The 18,210-nt window shown below is 49.5% G+C and overlaps 7 protein-coding genes across 7 annotated transcripts; 4 read left to right on the top strand and 3 right to left on the bottom strand.

Moving 5' to 3' along the window:
* Nucleotides 1–232: 232 nt before the first annotated feature.
* On the bottom strand, nt 233–1,817 carry ATNIH1004_006702 (cytochrome P450; the record flags this gene model as incomplete). The annotated part of the gene is made up of 3 exons (XM_033571329.1): nt 233–565; nt 617–1,708; nt 1,779–1,817. The coding sequence occupies 3 exons, from the start codon at nt 1,815–1,817 to the stop codon at nt 233–235; spliced, it is 1,464 nt and encodes a 487-aa protein (XP_033424644.1).
* A 1,996-nt stretch (nt 1,818–3,813) lies between these two features.
* ATNIH1004_006701 (Gfo/Idh/MocA family protein) lies at nt 3,814–5,160 on the top strand (the record flags this gene model as incomplete). Its single annotated transcript, XM_033571328.1, has 3 exons — nt 3,814–3,929; nt 3,983–4,097; nt 4,150–5,160. The coding sequence occupies 3 exons, from the start codon at nt 3,814–3,816 to the stop codon at nt 5,158–5,160; spliced, it is 1,242 nt and encodes a 413-aa protein (XP_033424643.1).
* Nucleotides 5,161–5,839: 679 nt separating this feature from the next.
* On the bottom strand, nt 5,840–7,269 carry ATNIH1004_006700 (FAD-binding oxidoreductase; the record flags this gene model as incomplete). The annotated part of the gene is made up of 4 exons (XM_033571327.1): nt 5,840–6,131; nt 6,194–6,400; nt 6,529–6,694; nt 6,750–7,269. The coding sequence occupies 4 exons, from the start codon at nt 7,267–7,269 to the stop codon at nt 5,840–5,842; spliced, it is 1,185 nt and encodes a 394-aa protein (XP_033424642.1).
* Nucleotides 7,270–11,773: 4,504 nt separating this feature from the next.
* Nucleotides 11,774–12,271, top strand: ATNIH1004_006699 (uncharacterized protein; the record flags this gene model as incomplete). The annotated part of the gene is made up of 2 exons (XM_033571326.1): nt 11,774–12,172; nt 12,227–12,271. 2 exons carry the CDS (start codon nt 11,774–11,776, stop codon nt 12,269–12,271), a joined length of 444 nt encoding a protein of 147 aa, XP_033424641.1.
* Nucleotides 12,272–13,157: 886 nt separating this feature from the next.
* ATNIH1004_006698 (GNAT family N-acetyltransferase) lies at nt 13,158–13,928 on the top strand (the record flags this gene model as incomplete). The annotated part of the gene is made up of 2 exons (XM_033571325.1): nt 13,158–13,575; nt 13,660–13,928. The coding sequence occupies 2 exons, from the start codon at nt 13,158–13,160 to the stop codon at nt 13,926–13,928; spliced, it is 687 nt and encodes a 228-aa protein (XP_033424640.1).
* Nucleotides 13,929–14,352: 424 nt separating this feature from the next.
* ATNIH1004_006697 (glycoside hydrolase family 2 protein) lies at nt 14,353–16,398 on the top strand (the record flags this gene model as incomplete). Its single annotated transcript, XM_033571324.1, has 4 exons — nt 14,353–15,749; nt 15,802–15,962; nt 16,034–16,211; nt 16,269–16,398. 4 exons carry the CDS (start codon nt 14,353–14,355, stop codon nt 16,396–16,398), a joined length of 1,866 nt encoding a protein of 621 aa, XP_033424639.1.
* A 385-nt stretch (nt 16,399–16,783) lies between these two features.
* On the bottom strand, nt 16,784–17,340 carry ATNIH1004_006696 (uncharacterized protein; the record flags this gene model as incomplete). The annotated part of the gene is made up of 2 exons (XM_033571323.1): nt 16,784–17,105; nt 17,255–17,340. 2 exons carry the CDS (start codon nt 17,338–17,340, stop codon nt 16,784–16,786), a joined length of 408 nt encoding a protein of 135 aa, XP_033424638.1.
* Between the last annotated feature and the right edge of the window lie 870 nt (nt 17,341–18,210).

Genomic DNA, 18,210 nt, shown 5'->3' with positions numbered 1-18,210 from the left:
CTAATGTATATTCTGCATCCCCACTTACTCTCTGGCAAAGACATCCGGGGATGATCAACCAATGCTACAAAGTAGATCGATACATAGTAGATGATTTATAAGGCGGGGCGCTCAGCCACAAATATTTCAAGTCAAGCTAGAACGGCGCAAACTCGGGAGACCGAGCTTGTCATACAAGTCGCAAAATCCAAGCAATCCCACCTCAATAAAGTTAATCCCTTCAGCATCCGGGTTAGTGTGTGATCACTCTCACTGGCAGAGGCGATTTCAGCCAAACAGCATATGTGTCCTGATCCTCCCACCTTCCCAGACTCTCAGGGCCCTGTGGCAGGTCAAGGTCAAAATGGTAGAGAAGATGGCCTAGTATAAGAACAATTTCCATTTGTGCCAGATTCTGTCCAATACAGTCCCGCGGGCCTTGCAAGAATGGTTGTGTCGCAAGTCGCTGGTCGTTTGCGAAGCGACCTTTCTCCGAATTCAGCCACCGTTCTAAATGGAAACGGGAGGAATCGGTATAGTTTCTGGGGGATACATTGGCAGCCCATTGCATGTATGAGACTACTGTCTACAGGCTACGTTAGTCTCCCATCTGGATACGGCAGGGGCCTCTACTTACACCCTCAGGGAAATACTCCCCACCGATGGTGTGTCCCCCAGCGGGAACGAGTCTTGTAAGTCCTAAGGGTACGGGAGAGGTTAGTCGTATGCCCTCCTTAATAGCTGCATGCAAGAGAGGCAGCTTTAATAGTTTCCTTGCATCCATATCCTCCGTCGTTGTGAAGCTGCTGCGGATCTCTGCCGTTACACGCGCCAGAGCTTCGGGGTATTGTAGTAAATGGAACATGATACCAGTTATGGCAGTCTGAAGTGTATGGCTCCCTGCAACAATCAAGGTGGATGCATTGACCTCCATTTCACCATCCGTGAGCTCATGCTTTGTCTTCTGAAGGTGGGATAGGAAGTCTGGCCGGTCGACCGATATGCGCAAGCGTTGCTGAACCTTCTCGCGGGTGATTGCCTGATGCTTTGCCACGAGTACTTGGGCGGATTTCGGCATCCTCTTGACCAGAAAATTGAAGAGCCAGGGATAGAAGCGGCATGCCGCGAGTTGTACTTTGCCTTTTAAGGAGTAGACTAGCATTCCGACCCATTCGTGGTACCGATCGTGGTCGAGACATCCAAAGTCCTCTCCAAAGCTTAGCGAGCAGATGATATCAAATGTGCAGTAGCTAATCCAGTTCTGAAGGTCCACGACACCGCCTGCGCGGGATCTCACCTGCGAGATCATTTTGCGAACGTACGAGGTGACCAACGGCTCCTGCGCGGCCAGGGCCTGGCTACTAAACGAGGCAGCATAAGCTTTGCGCAGCCGCGTATGGTCTGCATCGCCGGCATCGAGGATGCTGATGGGCTCTCTGGGCCGCGGTGGCGGTTGGCGTGTTGGGTCCTTGGGAATAGATTTGTAGTGCGAGTTCGGTCGACGGTTGTAGATATCCTTGATGCATGCGGGGTTGATAAATGACACCTCATTAGGAGCTACGCGGACGGTGTCGCCATAGACCTCGTGAAAGGATTTGATCTTATGAGCAAGCCGACCCGATCGGAAGGCGAGCATGTAGGGGACCCGGGTTAATGCCCAGAGTCGAGGGCCATTATATCGGGAGAGGGGATGGAAGTACAGGCGCTTGGTGGCTAGGAGGACAGGGAGCTAATGGGATCTGTTAGTAGAGTATAGTAGGGTAAGATCATGAAGACAAAGAAAAGAATATATAATATACCAGGAGAGCAGTGACGAGAGTTGCGAAGATGAATGCCATGGTGAGACGGACCACCAACGGGAAATCGAATGAATGCAGATGAGGGTAGAATTTTAAGGAAGAGAATAAATTGGGGGAAGCCTGGGATTACGCAAAGACAACTCACAGCCTCGCCCCGTTGAACGGAGTATCACTGTCTCACAGCAACCAGGACACCCCAGTCGAACGGGCCCAAATGCTACTAAGTAGTTGCATATTAAAAGTTTTAATTACTATCAACGCAAATTATAAATACAGTATTAAATGCAGTATAATTCAACCCATTGTAAATATAACTAAAAAACAGACACAAAAAAAAAAAATAAAAAAATAAAAATGTAAAACAAATAGAGCAATAAAGCTACTCTTAATTGCTACTATCTATTAGAATATTTCCCATATTTTGAAGACATGAAATCTAACATACTTTTTAGTTATTTCTACCTAACCATTTTTATACTTTAGCAATAATAACTTAGAGCTTGTTAGTATTCACTCTATCCAAGAGATCTTCATCAGAAAAGTTTCTTGTTTTATTTATTGCCTTGCCGCTTTGGGAATTTATAATATGCGGGCCAGACGGGGTACATAGTATGGAGTACGCATACTTAATGCGTTCTGCTTCCCCGGTGTCCCACTTCATCCCGGTACCAAGAAATAGACTTACATCCATTGGCAGTACTCCAAGATGGATGCATTCTACTTGACATTTACCAGTAGTACACTCAATCATATGGTCACCAAACATGCTGTCCAGAGCCATACCCTTCTTCCGTGGCTCACGATCTAGATACTTGCAGTGTCTCTAACCTACATTCCGCGCCGGGCGTTCTTCACAGTCACTAAAACTGGCAATGCGGCTTTTCCAGCGCCGTTTGTGGGATCCAGCCACGCGTGGCTGGCCCGATGGGAGTTCTTCCAGTCCGCGGAGACAGTCCTTCAGAAGGGATACTGTTATGTGTGGGGGTCAGTAACGAGCTGAATGGGGCGCTACGGTGCGAAAGGGAGTGTCTATATGGGAGAGAAGATAGAACCACGTATATTGCAGAAATAATCGCTGGCCCTCAAGAGTTCAGGCCCGCGGGTGCGAATATAAACACTTCGCACCTGACTAAGCATCCTAGCTAAGGATCTGTTAAATAATATGGGCGTTGGTGGATGTTCGCGAGGCACAATTCTCTGAATTCAAGGGGCTCAGGCGAGCTGACTATCTAGATGGGTGACTAAGTGAGGCCACGTGACCATACCGAATATGGTAGGTCCCTAACAGTGGACCAGAATCATGTGACTGGATCGGGGTAAAACCCCCGCGGAGCACACAACAAAATAATCAATCAAGAATAACCAAGAAGAATAATCAAGAAGAGCCCAACCAGCTCAATTCAGTCAAATAAGACCTTTTCACCAATCGTACTCTGTTTCCTCTTCGGGACTAGCCGTATATTCGACAGGATCTAGCTGTCGCGCTTCCGAGCGCTCCTAACAGATACACTCAATACAAGGACCGTCCATGGAAGCTCACCGGCAACGATGTGCTGGTTCTGCCGCACAAGTGCCTGGATCCCGAACCTGACACAAGGTCTACTGAGACACAGACAGATCCGATCATGTCGATCTTTGATCCGACTAAGCTTGAGCATGGACTGCGCCCTGCAGTGGGTCTAGCGCTGGTCTCTGACTGCTTCTCACCTCCCAACGAGGTTGTTCCAACCGAATAAGTGAATGCGAGTCGAGCTATAAGATCCCTGGCATCGCACGCCACAACACTGCCCCAGAAATCGCATTCCCGCACCCGATAGGCGATATTTGACTCAGCAATGTCGGCATGGTCGGCCCTGCATCCGACTACTAATGAGTGTCGCATCCTTTAATTGCCATTCTTTGGCGTTGGTCTCCGGATCGCAAGGCTTGTCTCGACTTAGCTCTCTGCTCCTTCTCCACCTTCACACTCCTCCTCTTCCTTCATTCCGAATACTGGTAATACCTTGTTTTCAGCAGACAGACTGATCCCTGAACAATGGGATCCCTGGTCTCGATGATCGGTCGCATTTATCAGGCGTTCAGTCCGCCCCAGCAACCGCCCAAGCGGGGTGATGCCCTCAAATTTGGCATTCTTGGAGCAGCGAGCATTGCGTACGTCCAAAACCCCATATTCGGCCTCAACCCTAACCGTATACACTTGTCAGACCACTGGCCCTGATCACGCCCGCCAAATCGCACCCCGAAGTCATTATCCAGGCGGTGTCGGCTCGCAATCGAAAGAAGGCGCAGGATTTCGCCAAAGCCCATTCCATCCCGGACGTCAGAGATTCCTACGAGGGTACACCCCCTTTCCTCTCTCTCTCCCGATGAGCGACTAACAACCCAAGACATTCTCAACGACCCCAACATCGACTGTGTGTTCATCCCGCTCCCGAACGCCCTCCATTATGAATGGGCCGTCCGCGCCATTCGCGCCGGCAAACATGTGCTGGTCGAGAAGCCGTCCGTGTCCAACTCGACCGAGGCAGAAGCCCTCTTCACCCTGCCGGAATTGTCGCAGCCGAACGGCCCCGTCCTGCTCGAGGCCTTCCACAGCCGCTTCTTCCCGGCCTGGTCCTACTTCCGCTCCCTGGTCGACCCCAGCCTGGTGGAGCACGTCAACGCCGTCTCCATGATCCCCTGGTGGGGTACCAGCAAGGACGACATCCACTTCAGCTACCCGCTGTCCGGCGGCAGCATGATGGCGATGGGCACCTACAACATGGCCGCACTGCGGATGGCGCTGGCCGCCGAGCCGGAGGAGTGTCTCAGCTGCCAGGTGCACGCCTACACGGACGGCATCCACAACAAGTGCGACTATGACTTCCACGCCACGTTCCGGTTCCCCAACGGCATCATCGGCGAGGCGTCCAGCACGCTGAAGGGGCCCACGTACTGGACCCCGTCCCACGTCACCGTGACCCAGAAGGAGGTCGTCGTCCCCGACGCGACCCTCCCGCTGTCGCAGACGAAGCTGCAGAAGCGCCAGCTGACCCTCCACGGCTTCGTGCACGGCATCTTCTGGCACCGCATCGACATCAAGGACGTCTACCAGATCCGGGACCGCGAGTCCAACAAGGTCCTCCGCCGGTGGGAGACGACCTCCTACCGCAAGGCGTACACCTTCCAGGAGGCCGGCGGGGAGTTTGCCCATCTCCCGGGGGAGCCGTTCTGGATGTCGTATCGGCACCAGCTGGAGCAGTTCGTTAATCGGGTCAAGGGCCGCGAGACCCAACATTGGATCAGTGGCGCCGACTCCATCGCCCAGATGAAGATGCTGGATATGGCCTATGAAAAGAGTGGCCTCGGGCCTCGATCTACTAGTTCGTTCCAGGTCAAATAATAGAATCAGCCATGTGCTTGGTGTTGCGATATGTGTTCTTTCTCTCCACTGCAATCTTTGATCGGGTTCTGCTGTTTGTACCTAGTGCTTAGTATATTGCCTTTGACCAGAATAAAGGGGTTATCCGGCCCAATTCTAGTTTCTAGTGCCAAGTACCTACCTACGATTATACAATGTGATGCCCTCGTCGCTGGAACTCATGCATTATTATTAGACCGGCGAAGGAAGCAATGAACAGTCATGTCACTACTGTGACGAACCTGGTAAATAAGCTCCAGTATCCACCCACGCAGCTCAACATTTCGCTCATCTCTTGGATTGACATTCTGGGAAGATATGATTATGCTTGATGGACGAGCACTGACTCCAGTTCAGATTGTGGCTTGAGAAGTACAACGCGAAATCAATGCTATTGTACAGTGGTCTAGTGGAACAAATCAAGATCAAACACCATCCAAATGACGACAACATGATTAGAACAAATATCTGATTCTAACCCCGTTCTATGCGAACAGCTTGAACCCCCCCCGGGCACCCTTCTCTGAAACAGGCCGGTAGGATCATACCGGCGACTGACCGTCCTCAGCCAATTCCGGATCTCCTCCCCATAGCTGCCAAACGGGTCCTGCGACTTGTCGGCATAGTTCAAGTACTGGAAAGGCGAGTAGAGCCCCGCGCGCTACAATACGGCCATCTGTTCCTGGACGATGCTGCACAAGCCCCGGAGGGCGGTTTCTTCATCCGCCGCGTTGTCGAACGAGACTGTGACTAGCCCAATCACGCGGTCGGTCTCCCCGGCTGGCTGGCCCAGGGAGTTCGTGCCGTTCGTGACGGGCTGCGGCTGCACCAGGTACTGGACCTGCAGGCCCTCGATGTCCGCGAGCGCGCGGCATCCGTCCTCCCAGATTCGGAACAGCTGCCGGTATGTCGTCGCGTTGGCATTCTTAAAGGAATAAACGATCTCGGCCGTCCTGGATCAACTCCAGGTCAGCAAGTCGCAGTCCACGCGCGGGGCCGTGCAGAGGGTTCGTACCAGTTCAGCTTGGACGGCAGCGCATGCCCGAAGTTCGTGACCATGCTGCTCACGATGTTGAAGCCGAGATTGTTCAGCACGGGCGACGGGAGAGGCGTGAAGGGCCGGTACTCGGGGGGGTTGGCGACGGGGTTGGTGTAGAACAGGGAGTTCCCGGTCAAGAAGCTGCCGTCCGCGAAGTTCAGGATGACGGCCATATCAGCGGCACTGTCAAAGTTGGCGGGGGCCATGAAGTGGCTTTGGCTTTGGCTTCGGCGTCGACGATGGCGTCCGTGTAGTTGAACAGAAGCAGGCCTCCCCACATCGCCTTCTGCGGGAAGGTCGCCAGGTCGAACTGGGTGACGATGCCGAAATTATTCGAGCCGCCTTTCAGCGCCAGCCAGAGGTCCCGGTTGGCGCTCGCGGTGGCATGCACGACCGATCCGTTCGCCAGGACCACCTCGTAGCCGTAGATGTGGTCGCAGGAGAAGCCGTGTTTCCGCGACAGAAAGTTCAATCCGCCTACGAGGTAAGTCGCAAGGTCCGGACAGTGTATGGAGGATTCGGACTCACTCACCTCCAGTCGTGCATCCACCAACGCCAATGTCCGGAACTCGACCTCCCAGGACGGTGAGACCATGTCGCTCCAGTTGGGGATAAAGTTCGCTGAAAATGCTCCCACCCCCGACGCAGGCAGTCTTGCGATCGTCACTGAGAACCAGTGAGTTCATGGCGCGCAGGTCGACGGTGATGGCGTCGTTGATATTGGCGGCGCCGGTGAACAGAGTGTGGCCCCCGCCCCTCACGGCAAATTGAAGCGGCGACGACGAGGCGTTGGCATTTTCGTTAATGAAATGGACAAATTCCGATACTTCGGCCGTGCTCGTGGGTCGAAAAATGCAGCTGGGCTGGAGGGCTCTCTCGTACCCGGGGTAATAGGATGATTCCGACGCCGTGTACAGTGTCTCTCCGGGGTACACCACGCGGCCGGGAGTCTGGGAGTGGAGGAGATCGCAGATGTTGCTGCTGGACAGCACGACCAAAGCCAAGGGCAGCAACCCCAGAAGCTGGGTGAGAGGCCGCCGAAGCATGGACATTATGGGTATGGGATTTGGTTCTCTTGGGTTTGGGAAGCTGGAGAGAGACCTATAAACAAACCGTGGTTTATACTATCCTTCGGAGGAAACCAACTTCCTTCTAAGAATAACTCTGGATGGTTTTCCGACGTCATTAATTGCCGAACACCGCCCCATCTGTTTTTCGCTTGATATTGTAGGTGTCAGATATACGGAGTATATGAATGGATCCGAGGCAGTGTCGGATCGGCGGTAATATCGCCGCCTACATTGGGGGCTGTTATAGGCGGAGTCCAGCAGATTCCTGCACCTACTGTAGGTACTGAGTCAATTCCCTGCATTGTCTATTTCTATACGTCGAAGTCACCTTTTCTAATTTTGTACCCTCAGTAACCTCTTAAGCACTCTTAGTAACCCTGACCTGATATTTTTTGGTTCACTACACAGCCGGTTAAGTCGATCTCTGCTCTCTCCTGTTAACGCTACGACTCTTTATACATTACTGCGAATATTAGCCTCCTTACATTCTGACAATCTCTGTCTATGCACGCAACCCAGGCCTGCATCGTATCTGTTAATATGAAAGTGAGTTCATTAGCCCAGTGTAGACAGATAACACAGTTCTCATTTATGGTATATATATTTCCGCAGTATTACTATACATGGATAATACAGGACTGTTAGGACTGTTAGCCAAAGGTCTTACTGTAACTGATACGATATCTACCTAGATAAGTTACTTGACGCCTCAGACTATATAGCTGTAGTAGAAGAGAAAATCAGATTGAGCGCTGGGGCATCCAGGATGTATATATGCGCGACTTCTATCATTCCGGTGTGTTCCGCCGTCCCACAGGACTCGACCTCATCCGGATCGACGAGGTACTGTGAGAGGATATACGGCGCCCTGTGCACCATGTGGTTTATACTTGCCCCTGAGTCCGTGCTCAGTGACGGCACAGGATCTGGTCGGTTCCACAGAGTGGGGACTGCATCTATCCTTATTGTCGGACCGCTATGGGTCCTAGGGAAGCATGAAAGCACACTGATGGTCATATTGATGAGGTCCTCCATGGAGGCTATCTAAGAGGTTGTTAGGGACCTACCGTATTCGGTATGGTCACGCGGCCTCAGTCACGCATCTAGATAGACAGCTCGCCCGAATTAATAACTGTATATTGCATCCCAGGGTCAATACGAGCCGCTTATAATTTATGGTTGGGACTCCCCTGACTGTCAGGGAAAGGAGGCTTTCGCAAAATTCGATAACACTAACCTGTCAAGAAATGTATCAACTCTCTACGTTATACAAAGCTTCAGGCTCAGCCGTGCGCTTCAAGGGCAAGAACAATTAGATCTTTTAGTCATTCGAGACTACAGTACTTGGTACCCGAACAAAGATCAGTTGTCTACAAACAGCTCATCGTGTGCTTTGATTGTTGAAAAATATTATACCAATAATAGAAGTGTATTTTACCATAATACAACAAACTATACATGCTGCCGCTTATGGTTGAACCCTGGTCTTTTGCTCCCATAATATGCGCACGCCTCCACTAAGGCTTTGGTCCCTCATTGGAAATGTGAGTATCAGTACAGTATCTAGAGGATAGAGCGACCTCTGCTTCAACCTCACGTTGTATACTTAATCGTGACATGCAGGGATGGCAGAATAGGGAGATATCTCCTTCCTAAACTTTATTTTTCTCTTTCTCTCCTTGCGCTTTGTATTCTCGTTGCAGGTACCAATTATATATAGTTGTTTCTTTACCATTTTGAGCTACTCTACGGTAGGCCATAACCAAAAGCTAGATAATCTAAGCCTCGCTGGCATAAATATAGTAGAAAAACAACAACTGGAGATTTCAGGTACTGCACTTTACGGTAAGGAAGACGGAGCTTAATATAAGGATTAATAGTGGAACAAGCAGTTCAAGTTCTTTGTTACTTTCTAGTCGTGCAAGTACAAACAAAGCAATTGGGAAAATCTGTCAAGGGCTAAACCTCTATAACCTAATAACTAGGGTGGATACAAAAGGAATCGTCGAAGAGGAAAGAGAAGAGGAAACAGCGATGAGACGATTGCGAAGTAAGGGGGGGGAAGTCACATGATAGAGTGTACTAATCAATATACTAATCATGTGGCAGGCGAGGAGAAAGGAAACACGAGGGCTGAGGGCCCGAGTAGGCTGAGGGGCTCTAGCCCCTTACAAAATCAGCTCAAAAAAGGGTATTATTTAGACTCCTATTTGCTTAGAGTTTACCTATTCAGAATTATACGGTAGCGTACTATGCCGAAGTGTGTCAAAGTATAATACCTTGGATAATTACTAAAACCGGGCTATGTTACTGTAACTACAGTACTATACTGTATGTAGAATTAGTCTGTTCACTTGTTTTTATCAGCTTTGGTCCAACTAGTGTATGGATGGAAATTAAACAGAGCCGTTTAGTTTTTTTGAAAAATAAGTATCTATGGCTGGAAGGGTAGCCTCCGCTTGGTATTACCCTCATCCAGGTCACCCTCATATTACCAATATGTAAATGGTGAACGGCAATATTGGAATTAGTGAAAATGGCATCGACCATGGTGTTTAGGCTTGAATCTTAATAAATCTGTACAGCTATTAGGTCTGATGCAAAAAGCACCAATAAATATAGAAATTTAAGAGATGTTGATGTTGTATATATCACCTTTTACTACTCCAAATCGATAATTAGCTGGAGCATCTACTTGAATATCCGGAGTATCACTTGTGCCCGGTACCCCCGGCATTATTTGTGTAATGACCCTGGTTGTCACTTCTGCATGCCTCTTCTGTATTCCCGAAGCATGGACAACGTCTTCGTGAGATTTAAGCCGCGTTCTCGGTACCGCGTAGCTGCCTGTTTTCAGCAATTTCACTAAGCTTAGAGGTTTGTCCTAACTTTCCTTCCCCATCACCGACTAGACTCCGCAGAGGAAAACCACAAACATTACCATCCTGCAAGATATAGCAAGAGCAAGTTATGTGGTCTAATATTCTTTATAATAGGGCACTCCCTAGGGCAAGGAGAATAGAGAAATTCCGATAATATTTATAATCACATTCTACTGGGTATAAGATGCGGCTTGGGGCAGAGGCGTATTTGAGTTGGCGAGATTGGTGGACCTTAATTAACGGCCACTACACTGAAAGCAGGTGGTACAGACACAAAGAAAATGGTGACGGAAGGCTAATAAACAGAATTTATATAAAACATGTGGTATAGTGAAAATAATGTCTACATATTTAGTAATACGTTCTTCTTTACCTTGATTCTTGATAGTTACATTAAAAGCTCTACAGTAGCAACTGCCTTTACGGTATAAGCCTTAGATAATAAAATAGTGAACTAATATTAACTCCATTGTGCATTTATCAGGTATATTCTAAGTCTTTAAATATTCTAGCGGTTCCATTCTACAATTTGTCTCTATATATGCTATGTGGGAGAAATATTAGAACTTCTCCAGCTTAATACATATTATGTGCAGCTTATTCAACAGAGGAATGTGAAGCATGAAATTCTGCAGTATTAACCAGGAATGTAAGATATAATTCCAATTAAATAGTAGCAGCAAATTTGAGGTCGCAGAAAAGGATCTGAACCAGGCCTTCCCTATTTCTCACAGCATCACTCGGAGTAATCTCGCGGATGAACTGGTCGTCGGTATGCCAGAGGAATCTAGTGCATCTAATAGACGGTAAACTCACCGTTTAGCGACGCATCCGCCATCTTTACCGTCGAAGGTCTACTGCATCCGTGGCCGCTTGACCAGAATGGCTAGTGCACGATTTGGACTTCTACTCAACAGATTCCAAATTCGACAGCTCACAGCGAGGCGACTTCCTGAAATTGGAGCCCGTTGATCTGATGTTCTTCTGGGAGTGACTATCTATCGCTTCAGTACACTTATTGCTTCTTGAACGGCACTCTCGTGCTTGTTACTGACGTAATTGGATTCCAATTCACATGTGTCGGAGCGCATAATAAATTCCGAGTGATTGCATACTTTCCTGGTACTACGGGCATGTCCCGAAGGTGTCTGCCATCCGCTCAACCCGATCTCTATGAGTATGTTACCTGGGGTCTGCTTGTTAAGAAATGATATTCTATAGTCGCCACTGACTTCGCTGGTTTGTGGAACGATTACGTCCCACATCAGTACCTCAGCTTTGCCGCACACGTCAACGATGTTTACTATACCATGGTCGCCGTACGAAAGGCTTTCGCGAACCTATTTACCAACTAGTGGATGTCTGTCGTATATTTGTAAGGCGGGGGCACATCTTGGAAATTGTCGGAAAGCGATCTGCACAAGACACGGGCAGCTGGCACCTTTTTGGGCAGCGTTGCGTTGTCACCCGCAAAATATATGACATAACAACCCTAGGTGCCGAGGAGCTCTTGAATGCCCCCGTGCTTTGACAGTTGATATGACAGTATCTTCGAGGTTCTCTGATTTTCATTCACCCTGGAAAGAGCGATTCCGCACGCCAGCATGTCATTCCTGACCGAGAAATTTCCGGAGAGGGGTGCATTGGCTGATATGACCCAGGCTTGTAATTACAACACAATGGCTCCAACAGAGGAACTTGAACCCTCTGATATCCTGAGAGGGTTTGAGTTGGTGAGAAACACCGTGATCCGAAGGCCTTTCAGGACTGAGCTGCTCCTACCAAAGCTGCCGGTCTTCAGATTATCCAAGGAACGAACGATAGTTACTGCTACCTTGCCCGAAACTACTATCGACTCCTACAACTATACATACTATCACGGCGACGAGGCGTATCTGAGGCTATATAAAGGGTTGGCTTACACCGACGTGGTCACGGCTGGTGACCCTGCGAGTGGCTTGCCTTTACTGATCCTGGATTTGCGAATCCCATTCGTGACGATGGTGGATGTAGTAGTGCTACCATAGTCCCTTTTGACCCTGCCAACATCTCAGTAGAGCTTGTCTGAGTTTTGCTCCGGTAGAGTGTCGCTGTCGCTTTAGACTCTAGCTGCTATGGTTGAGATAAATGTCCTGCGATAAGCAAGACCATATCTCTTCTTGGTCTTCTATTCGTTTTACACATTCACACTGCCTACCATATGACCAGCGAGATAGGTCCCTAGAATTGACAGACGCAGAGGAGTATCAAATATCAGTCAGAATATAGAGTATTACTTGATTTAGCAAAAGCTCGAGTGCCCTTGTAGGCTATGTAGTATCTAATCACTGTATACTACCACTGCGCTGACCACGTGTCTCAAGAAACAACCTGGGGTACAATGCAAGGGAGCAGAGGATGAGTCACGACCACAGAAATCATAACTAATTATTCAATATAATGCAGTAAGACTCGCCAATACCTTCCATGATTGGACTATATGCCCCACATCTCGTATCAAGCATCCTCATCTCTATCTCTGGTGGTGTGGTTTGATTTTGTCTTGTCTTGCATGGATAAGGAGAACTTGCAGCCAAATGGCATAGATATCTGTCTCCCAGGTTCCCTATTTATTTTTTTGATGTCAATGGTCCATGATGGCGGCGAACTGCGTTGCGTTGCAATTAGACTACTCGTATACCTCGTGCAGATGGATGTAGACATGAATCCCAAATTTGAATGTAGGTCTCAAAGCAATGCCTCCTCTCTCATATCGAGATAGCAATTATGGGAGCAACAGAATCGACATTCTCTGTCCTCGAAATATAGACAGAGAGATCCCGTAGACATGCAACTGCTACTTCTAATTAGAGTTGATTTGGTTGAATACGAGCCGTGATGGACCCACTGAGTGTTAGTTAATTAATATTTCCCAAGTGGAAATATTATTTAAGACCGATCACCTTAGCTCCAGTGGTAGAGAGAGTCAAATAGTAAAGACCAGGCAAAATGCTCGTCCAAACCCGCTATGCAACCGAATCTGACGTGTGCGATATCGCAGGCATCAATATCACCAGTTTCCGTCCGCAACCATTCTACCAGACTGCATTCGCCAATGTCAATGACTCATCGTTATATCCCCTCAAGTACGCCCGATTACTCAATAGACTAGGAGATCCGACAGCGCATGTACATGTCGCTACTGATGCAGAAACCGGTCAGGTCGTGGGCTCTGCGCGATGGGTTATTCCAGGCCATCTCCTGCAGCGGAGCGCGCATCAAACTGTCTCCCTGTCTGAGGATGCCAAATGTAAAGCTGCAGATCCAGGACGGTTCATGCCTCCCGGGGTCAATCAGCAGGCTTATACTGCCTTTCTCGGCATGCTTAATGAATCTCGAAAGAAGAATCTTAAGGACGGTGATATGTGTATGTTTTCAACTGCTTCTCATTCTTTCTTGCCCGTGAGGATAATCTCCACCCCGCATTGCTTCAATTAACTAGTACAATTAGCTCTGGATTTCCTGGCCATATTGCCCGCCTATCAGGGTAATGGGATCGGAACTCAACTGCTAAAATGGGGTATGGGACAAGCAGACGCTTTGAATGCACGAATCTACCTCGAAGCGTCGGCGGAGGGGTATCCACTTTATTGCAAGTATGGATGGAAAGTCATCGAAGAAATTGTACTGGATTTTGGAGTGTTTGGAGGCAGGAACACTGCGACTTATTTTGTTATGATGAGAGACCCTGTGCCTAATCGAGAGGAGAATATACAGTAGTGCCTCGTGCCTGCTTTCTTGAGAAATAAGAGTGCAATCAATCGAATCTCCGCCAAACAATGACCTAGTACGTAAATTCCAGATAGAACTCAATTCCTCTCGTGTTCAAACCGTCGTCTTGAAGGCCCTACTCCCTGGTACGTCTCTCCTATTTTCTATGATCAGCAGGCTCTCGCTGCACCTAATATTATTCTAATTATCCGAGGGGAATGCTGTAGAGAATTGCGATGTTAGGGTCTCACCATGGATCCCTAAATCAATAAGACATAAAATAGCCCCAAGTGTGAGAAACCCTTACTGTAAGATCCTGCAGGATATCAGACCATTAAAGGACAGACGTCATCGGCGCGGGGTTGACCGACGATCATCTTTTCCCACCAAGTAACACCTCTCTGCAATTTCAATCGTCCACTTGAGGCGAAAAATGAATCCATACCCGCGTCCCGACTTCCAACGACCGTCTCTCAACTGGAGTTCCCTAGACGGGACCTGGGATTTTGTCTTCGACGATGACGACGCTGGCCTGTCGCAGCAGTGGCATTCCAAGGGCATCCCTGACAGCGCCGCAGCGCGCGCCATCCAAGTGCCGTATGCCTTCCAGACGCCCGCATCGGGCATTGACAGCCACGAGGCCCACGAGGTGCTCTGGTACGAGCGCCAAATCACAGACATCCGCACGCCGGACGAGCTTGAGTGCGGTCACCGACTCCTGCTCCGTTTCGGCGCCGTCGACTATGAATGCACGGCCTGGGTCGATGGCCAGCTGGTCGGAGGACACCGCGGTGGTCATGTCCCATTCGACCTCGATATCTCTGATGCCGTGAGCGTCCGACAGACGACCTCCCCACAACGGTTGACAGTCCGTGTACGAGACGCGCCCTACGACCTTACGCAGCCACGTGGGAAGCAGTATTGGGGTCCCGTGCCCCAGGAAATTTTCTACACACCCACGAGTGGAATCTGGCAGTCGCTGTGGCTCGAGAGTGTGCCCAGAATGCGCCTAGCCAGCAGCAGTGAAGGCACCATTCTGCGGTCTGACGATATCAAGGGTGGCCAACTTCACGCCCGCATCGCCGTGTTGGGTCGTCCCATGGCGGCACCATGTCAGGTGGAGGTTGAAGCGAGTCTGACGGGTATCATTGTTAGTTGCAGTCGACAGGAACTGGGGCGAGAGAAGGACTACGTGAATTTGGATGTTGATATGCATATTACGGATGCCCATTCGGCACTGCAGCGAGCGCCGTTTAATGCGAATGGCGCCTGGCATGACCGAATTGCTCTGTGGGCTCCAGAACATCCCGTTCTGTATGATTTGTCGCTGCGCCTGTTAGACGCCTCGGGGGCCGTTGTGGACGAAGTGCGGACAACGACAGGCATGCGTCGCGTGTCCTGGCAGCATGGCGATGCTACCTTCCGTCTGAACGGACAACCCATCTTCCAAACCCTTGTGCTTGACCAGGGCTACTGGCCGCAGACCGGGTTGGCCCCGCCGACGCAAGAAGCGCTGAAGGCCGATATTGAGATGGCACAGAGCATGGGGTTCAATGGATGCCGAAAGCACCAGAAGGTGGAAGACCCAGTCTTTCTCTACTGGGCCGACCGACTGGGATTTTTGGTCTGGGGAGAGATGGCCAATGGCTACGTGTTTGGCGACGAGTATATGGCGCGCTACAACAGTGAATGGATTGAGGCCGTGAAGCGGGACCTCAACCACCCCAGCATCGTCGTCTGGACGCCCTTTAATGAGAGCTGGGGCTATCCATCGCTGAAGGACAGCGTCGACCAGCGCAATCACATCCGCATGGTGTACTATTTAACAAAGTGTGCTCTGGCCCTGGGAATACTTGTCTGATCGTTCGCTCACCTTTTGTAGGAACCTCGATCCCACGCGTCCCATCAACGACAACTGCGGCTGGGAGCATGTGCAGACCGACCTCACCACCTACCATGACTACTCAGATTCCCCCCCGCGCTGGCTGCATCTTGTGCGGACTTTTCAGCGGGCATTCTTGGCCTCAAGACGAATCGCGACATGTTCGTACCCCCGATTCCGTGTAGCGCTGGTCTGGAGGACCCTGGTGCACATCATATGCCTGGATCGCCAGTGATTTGCTCCGAGTTCGGCGGCGTCAATATTCTCCCCGCGCAGGGAACGGTAGCCGGTGATCGAGACTGGGGATACACCACCGCCAGGGATCCGGAGGACCTGCTGCGGCGCCTGGAGAAGCTGGTGATGGCGGTGGTAAAAGGTGGCCATTCCTGCGGTCTCGTATATACCCAACTGTAGGATCCTCTCGCTATGTTCTTGTATCAGGACCTTCCGAGCTGACTGGGATTCAGGTATGATATTGAACAGGAGGTCAATGGGTTGTACTCGTACGAACGCCAGGCAAAAGTCCCCGTTCCCAGAGTCAAAGCCATCATGGATGCCGCTCAGAGGTACTATCATGAGGTCCTCGCGCCGAAGTGAATGGCGATTGGGAGTGATCCAGATGTCTTGGTAACTAGTCATCAATCTTAAGATGGCAGTAGTTATACGTCTAAACATTGAGCCCAAGGCAATTAGCATAATGACTATCCTTTTCTTTTCCTTTTTTTTTTGTTTTTGAATGTGTATGTGTTTTACACCTTGGGTTTTATACTACAGATAGTTCAAGACTCTCGACCTCGTCAGACACGCAGCCAAGATCATTGAAAGCAGATGACTGTGGTCTGATAATTTTAAGTCCATGCATAATGACCCGATGTATTCCTCATCTCCTACTAGAAAGTCTATGTTGCGTCCATTCAGTGCGCGAATACCAGCCCTGTACATAAATTGACTCCCAAGATGCAAATTGGCACTATAGACACGCTTACAAAGGGCTGCACGGGTCCGGAGCCTGAGGATGTCCACTGCGGGTTGAGGCAGCCGAGGGCACGTCGCCCTTTTCGATATTACATGAAACAGTGTTATTGGTCCATTTGAGAATGGCTGCCTTCTCCAGGTCATCGAAATGCGTCTTGTCCTTTACATGGTTGGTCTCAAGCCGCGTCTCGACGTCGTCACCACGAGTCTTTCGCGTCCCCAGGGTGGTGAGATGGCACCAGGCGCAGATCAGCTTCTGCAGAAAGGGGTCCTTACTGTTCATACTGGAGCCATTTGGCGCACTGTTGGTCTGGATATTGGACATGAGGCTGTTGTTATAGTGCAGTTCAGCAATGGGCGAAGGTTCGGGAGACATGTGCAGACAATCCAAATGTTTTGAGCTCTACCAGACCATGCCAGTCAGTGAGTGAGTATACTTTCGGGTTCTGGACAATAAACGCGCGAAACGTCGACATACCGCCATTTTGCCAGGGTCACCTTGTACTTGGTGAAGTCGTTGCTGCTCAGGAATTGCATCATGGCCACGATCTGCACAATGGCCATAACGCAGGTGCCGGAAAGCTTTAAAAGTTGGACGTTAGCACTCTGGTGTACTGCATGGTGAGTCTAAGAGAAACTACACAAGGAACCTATAGTGAACATGAACATCAGCTGCAATTTCTGCCGAAGGGATGCTTTCAGCGATTAAGTCAGACGGAAGGGAAGAGCTAGCGTGACGACGTCCGAGAAGATACTAAATCAATCTTATATTATAATATTATCTATGCAACTAGTATTGGACCAGTGTAGCAACCAAGTCCGCATGTGATAAGGGGCAAATGACAGCTACCTTAAGTCTATGAAAGCCAGGTTTCTGGCATAACCGTCTTGGATCTAGGGTTGATCTAGTCGAGTGCAAGAAGAATTGCTACCCTGGACAACTGACTTAGCATAGGCCGCTTGTTGGAACGGCGGGCTTTGTATAGAAATGTTAATTTTCAAGTTTACGGATAGGAAGTATGTTAAAGATAATGATGTACATAATCTAGCAGCCTGATCAGGTCATTTCTTATGAGCTATATATCATGGCATAGGGTATACATGCCCGAACTTGATTAATTTTCCTGGGATGGGTCTTATCTTGGTGTGTATAATGGTATGTTGGAAAGGTTGAGTCTTTCTGACACATGTATCACAAGTGACGTAGACCGCAGATGTGTAATAAAATAATTGTTCCGTCCTCTGATTAGGTGTGCATAACCCCCAGTGCTGCTTATAACGAGTCTGACTAGTCCACGAGCTAAGTTGTGTTAACCCAAGTGTGGGGGGAGAGGGGAAGCCCGGGGGGCATCATGTAGAGTGGATTATGGTGTTTACTTTGGCGTGTAGTCTTTTTTAGTGCAAATTTCATGTAAACAAAGACTTGCTTGGGGC

This window comes from Aspergillus tanneri (assembly GCF_003426965.1).
Source record: "Aspergillus tanneri strain NIH1004 chromosome Unknown AapTan_7_pilon_pilon_pilon, whole genome shotgun sequence".
Taxonomy (NCBI): Eukaryota; Fungi; Ascomycota; class Eurotiomycetes; order Eurotiales; family Aspergillaceae; genus Aspergillus; species Aspergillus tanneri.
The sequence above is the reverse complement of the archived record's forward strand: the minus strand, read 5'-3'. Positions and strand labels throughout refer to the sequence as shown.